The 5,307-nt window shown below is 36.9% G+C and overlaps 1 protein-coding gene across 2 annotated transcripts in view; it reads right to left on the bottom strand.

Moving 5' to 3' along the window:
* The window catches only part of AQR (aquarius intron-binding spliceosomal factor), a 136,459-nt gene that overhangs the window by 37,750 nt on the left and 93,402 nt on the right, over nucleotides 1-5,307 (bottom strand). For both annotated transcript variants that reach the window (XM_026456343.2, XM_026456344.1), the window contains exon 24: nucleotides 1,533-1,642. In XM_026456343.2, coding sequence (XP_026312128.1) covers nucleotides 1,533-1,642 — 110 coding nt within the window. The remainder of the gene's footprint in view (nucleotides 1-1,532; nucleotides 1,643-5,307) is intronic.

Genomic DNA, 5,307 nt, shown 5'->3' with positions numbered 1-5,307 from the left:
TCAAAAAAAAAAAAAAAAAAAAAAAAGCAACATAAAAATTACAAATAACAGCATTATAGAAAAAGACTAGCAAAAAGTTGTTTTAGGATAGTATAACTATGGATAACCATTCCTTCTCTACAACTTCACCAGATTTTACAATTTTTTCTTCAGAGAAAGTGATATTACTTTTATTGTGAAACAACAGTTATGACTTTTCTTTTCAATTGTAAGAAAGAAAGAATATGTCCAATCAAATATGCAAACTAACAATATCTAGGTTATGTATCAGAAGAAAAAAATTATATTTTCTTCTAACAAATTTGGTGGTACCTGAAATCATTGTAAAAATTCTACCCCATTCTAATATTCTTTAAAAACTATAAATTCTACTTCAATATAATTGTAATTATAGTCAAACATTCTATTAGTACCGTCATGTTCACTGAATTCTGAATTATTAGATTTTAGAATCTAACCTACCTTTGTAAGTTGGCTTTAAAATGAGGAAATACTTATGGGATTAATTCAAAAGTATTACTGGATAATCTGAAAATAAGATTATAGAGCCCTAAATAACTTATGACATGTTGTTCTTTGCCCTCTGCAACATAGTGACTTTTTAGAAGCTAAGTGTTTGGTAAGCTCTATAACACAAGAACTCAAAATAGATCACATAATAATTTAAAACTCTTTTAATGTCTATGATGAATTCGTCAAAGATCATGTTTAATAGCCAAAGGCTACATTAAATATGTCCAGCTGTTAATTGTGCTTATTATCTAAAATTGGGCTTTAAAAATGGATTTAAATATAAATAAAATGAGACATAAAGCAACTTTGAAGGAAAAAAATTAAAATACTAATGGCAGAAGAAACCCGACTTGTAAAGTTTTAGTCAATTTACAGTATGTAATATCAAACATAAAGTCCAGCCAAACTGGCAATAAGTATCTGAAGTTATAACCCCAAATCTTATGTTATCATTAATCATTAATTTGCATTTCTTTTTCTTTTTTTTTTTTGAGACGGAGTCTCGCTCTCGCTCTGTCACTAGGCTGGAGTGCAACAGCGCAATCTCGGCTCACTGCAACCTCTGCCTGCCGGGCTCCAGCGATTCTCCTGCGTCAGCCTCTGGTAATTTCTATTTCAATAAATAAATCAACCTCCTAACTGGTATCTAAAATATATGCAAATTAAATACCTGAATAAGATGTGAGAAAGGAACCATTTAAAGTTGTACAGGTTTGAATTGGTAACATTAAAAATTACCTCAATAAATAGAAAGCCAAAGGCAATCTGTAATTTTAAAAAGATTAACAAGATCATCCTCTTCATTAATAAAACTATATGTTTGAAGACAAAATGGCATAAACATATACAATTGGAACTGAGGGACATCATGACCAGATTTCTAGGTCAACATACAGACTTAGTTAGTTATATTAGAACCTTTTAGAATTAAGTTTGAGTATTCATTGCTCTCTTCTTCTTTAATATAATAAAAGAAATAAGAAAATAAAAAATCCTTTTTTACACTCCCATTTGCCCACCTGCTGAAATCTTTCTCTGTCTCCAGCTCTTCTTCTCCATGGCCAAGACGCAGTAGGTGGCGCTCATCAATGTCTAATGCCATGATTTTCTCGAACAACTGGTTAAGGGCCTAGAGAATAAAGCAAGAAGGGTGATGGCACCTTTAAACGCAGCAAAAACTAGCATTTAGAAAGAATCAAAGTTGAAACACAGAAGGAAATCAGCCTTATATTAGGCCATTTATCATTTAATCATAGAATATTTATATTGATTTCTGATATTGCCATCTATGTCTATTTGGCTGTATGGATAACTAGAAACCATAAAACCACCCACCCATTAAACATCTGCTTTTAATTTATGAAACAAGAAAGGCACTGACTCAGATGCTATTTCTTCTAAGTTGTAACGATTCCTAAAATAAACAACCACACTGAGTTTCACTTCATTCAACAGCATTTCCTTGGGTTGCAGAGAACTGGAAAAGTTTTTGCAGTTGGAGAAAGACAGTAAGAAGGCAGTGAGTGTGTAGGTGGAATACATTTAAGAGGACCAGAAGGTGGAAACGTAAATTGCATCTTTTTCAAATCTTAGTCTGAAAGTCTAATGTTCTCAATATAATAAAGAGCAGAGCACTCATTCATTGCAAACTATTCTGATGAAAGTCATTTTAGTTATTACTTTCTATCTATGAAATGTTCATAATTAGGGTTCCCTCGAATCCTAGTATTCATTATCTGAACTTCTGCAGTTACAAGGTTTTACAGAAAGGCAAAAGTTTCATAGTATGGAAAGATTCACTAATCAAGGTATTATTTAAAAATGAGCCGCCATTCGAACATCTCTCCTCACTTATCACTAGTTCAACCCTGTCTGTGAAGTCAACATCCAGTCTTATAAACACCTAGGTTATATAATGTAGATACAGATATCCTTTACCATTGAAATTTCAGCAATCTGAGCTCTGAAACTGAAGAGATTTAACTAACTTTTCAGAAAAATCCCCCACTATCCAAACTCTTGATACTCATCATCCAAAACTCAGCACCCAACACAGCAGATTACATGGTGTTACTCACTATCCAAACCTTCACTATGCAAACTCAAGAACCACACAGATTTAGAGTAAAAGTAAAAACAAAAAAACAAAAAACAAAAACCCCACAAACTTACACACTATTATCCCCCCCCAAAAAATGACATGATTTCATTGTGAATTAGAGTGATTTTGGAAAACTACTTGAATTATACATGCAAATGAAGATCTGGCATACAAAACAGTTAACTGAAGGAAAACAATCAATTTGATGGGCATCAAGCGAAATGAGTTGAATTTCAAAAAACCAAGGCAGGTGTTTAGCAAGCAGACAATTACGTGTCTATTTTTGCAAATTAATCTTTTCAATGATTGTGCTATACAAATCAATCATAAAGTAGAGGATAACTGTAGAAAGCCATATCAAGGTATGACAAAACAGTAAAAAATATGTTAAAACAAGACATGAATTATTCTTTGTTCATTCTAAGAATTTACAATAGGCATATTACAGAACAAATTTTATAAACAGAAGAAAAAAACTTCTTTTCATAATTTGTTTCTTTTATCAAGACAAAGTTCAAATTGATCCCCCTTCAACTCTCACAAATTTGGTATATTGGATGTGTTATGTCCAATATATTATTATGTAGTATGTTATTATATAATTATGTATAACAGATATTCAGTATATTCGATAAGTTTAGTACTTATAAACTTCAAAATACATAAAAATGTCAGGCAAATGAACTGAACAGTATTATTTTTAAAACTTTATAAATTAAAAGTTAATGATCACCAGAATAACTGATATTTGACATTCCAATAACACTTGTTTTTGGAATGCTTCTGTGTATACCAATTCTTTCTAAGACTGGTCAACTGAAATCACCACTGTTAACATAAACGCCGAGAAAAAACTTTCAGAGGTTTTGACTACCACGTAAATTTCATAATGTGCTTCAGGATGTTCTCAGAGTTGCCTGTCTCATTTTATACCAGATCTAATAAATGTTACTTGTTCTTCCCTCATTTCTGACAGCTTGAGAATGACTAACGTAGAATACACTCCCTTCATGTAATACAGGTGTACATTTCACATGAATTTGAAATTTAATCCAGTATCAATGCACTTTAGACCTTAGTCTTTCAGGAATATTCATTCTACTAAAGGAATAAAAATGCTCCCAATAAGAGTTAATGCTTATAGGGGACGGAGCATGACGGCCGAATAAGAACAGCTCCAGTCTCCAACTCCCAATGCGAGCGCAACAGAAGACTGGTGATTTCTGCATTTTCAACTGAGGTACTGGGGTCATCTCACTAGGGAGTGCCGGACAATCACTGCTGGTCACCTGCTGAAGCCTGACCAGCGAGAGCTGAAGCAGGGCGAGGCATCGCCTCACCTGGGAAGCTCAAGGGGGAAGGGAATTCCTTTTCCTAGCCAGAGGAACTGAGACACACAACACCTGGAAAATCGGGTAACTCCCACCCCAATACTGCGCTGTAAGCAAACGGGCACACCAGGAGATTATATCCCACACCTGGCTGGGAGGGTCCCACAGCCACGAAGCCTCCCTCATTGCTAGCACAGCAGTCTGCGATCTAACCGCAAGGCAGCAGCCAGGCTGGGGGAGGGGTGCCCACCATTGCTGAGGCTTAAGTAGGTAAACAAAGCCGCTGGGAAGCTCGAACTGGGTGGAGCTCACAGCAGCTCAAGGAAACCTGCCTGTCTCTGTAGACTCTACCTCTGGGGACAGGGCACAGCTAAACAACAACAACAAAAAAAGCAGCAGAAACCTCTGCAGACGCAAACGACTCTGTCTGACAGCTTTGAAGAGAGCCATGGATCTCCCCACATGGAGGTTGAGATCTGAGAAGGGACAGACTGCCTGCTCAAGTGGGTCCCTGACCCCTGAGTAGCCTAACTGGGAGACATCCCCCACTAGGGGCAGTCTGACACCCCACACCTCACAAGGTGGAGTACACCCCTGAGAGGAAGCTTCCAAAGTAAGAATCAGACAGGTACACTCGCTGTTCAGCAATATTCTATCTTCTGCAACCTCTGCTGCTGGTATCCAGGCAAACAGGGTCTGGAGTGGACCTCAAGCAATCTCCAACAGACCTACAGCTGAGGGTCCTGACTGTTAGAAGGAAAACTATCAAACAGGAAGGACACCTATACCAAAACCCCATCAGTACGTCACCATCATCAAAGATCAGAGGCAGATAAAACCACAAAGATGGGGAAGAAGCAGGGCAGAAAATCTGGAAATTCAAAAAATAAGGGCGCATCTCCCCCTGCAAAGGAGCGCAGCTCATCGCCAGCAACGGATCGAAGCTGGTCAGAGAATGACTCTGACGAGATGAGAGAAGGCTTCAGTCCATCAAACTTCTCAGAGCTAAAGGAGGAATTACGTACCCAGCGCAAAGAAACTAAAAATCTTGAAAAAAGTGGAAGAATTGACAGCTAGAATAATTAATGCAGAGAAGGTCATAAACGAAATGACAGAGATGAAAACCATGACACGAGAAATACGTGACACATGCACAAGCTTCAGTAACTGACTCGATCAACTGGAAGAAAGAGTATCAGCGATTGAGGATCAAATGAATGAAATGAAGCTAGAAGAGAAACCAAAAGAAAAAAGAAGAAAAAGAAATGAACAAAGCCTGCAAGAAGTCTGGGATTATGTAAAAAGACCAAATCTACGTCTGATTGGGGTGCCTGAAAGTAAGGGGGAAAATGGAACCAAGTT

This window comes from Piliocolobus tephrosceles, chromosome 6 (genome assembly GCF_002776525.5).
Source record: "Piliocolobus tephrosceles isolate RC106 chromosome 6, ASM277652v3, whole genome shotgun sequence".
Classification (NCBI taxonomy): Eukaryota; Metazoa; Chordata; class Mammalia; order Primates; family Cercopithecidae; genus Piliocolobus; species Piliocolobus tephrosceles.
Note: the sequence above shows the minus strand (reverse complement) of the source record. Positions and strands in the feature narration are given on the sequence as shown.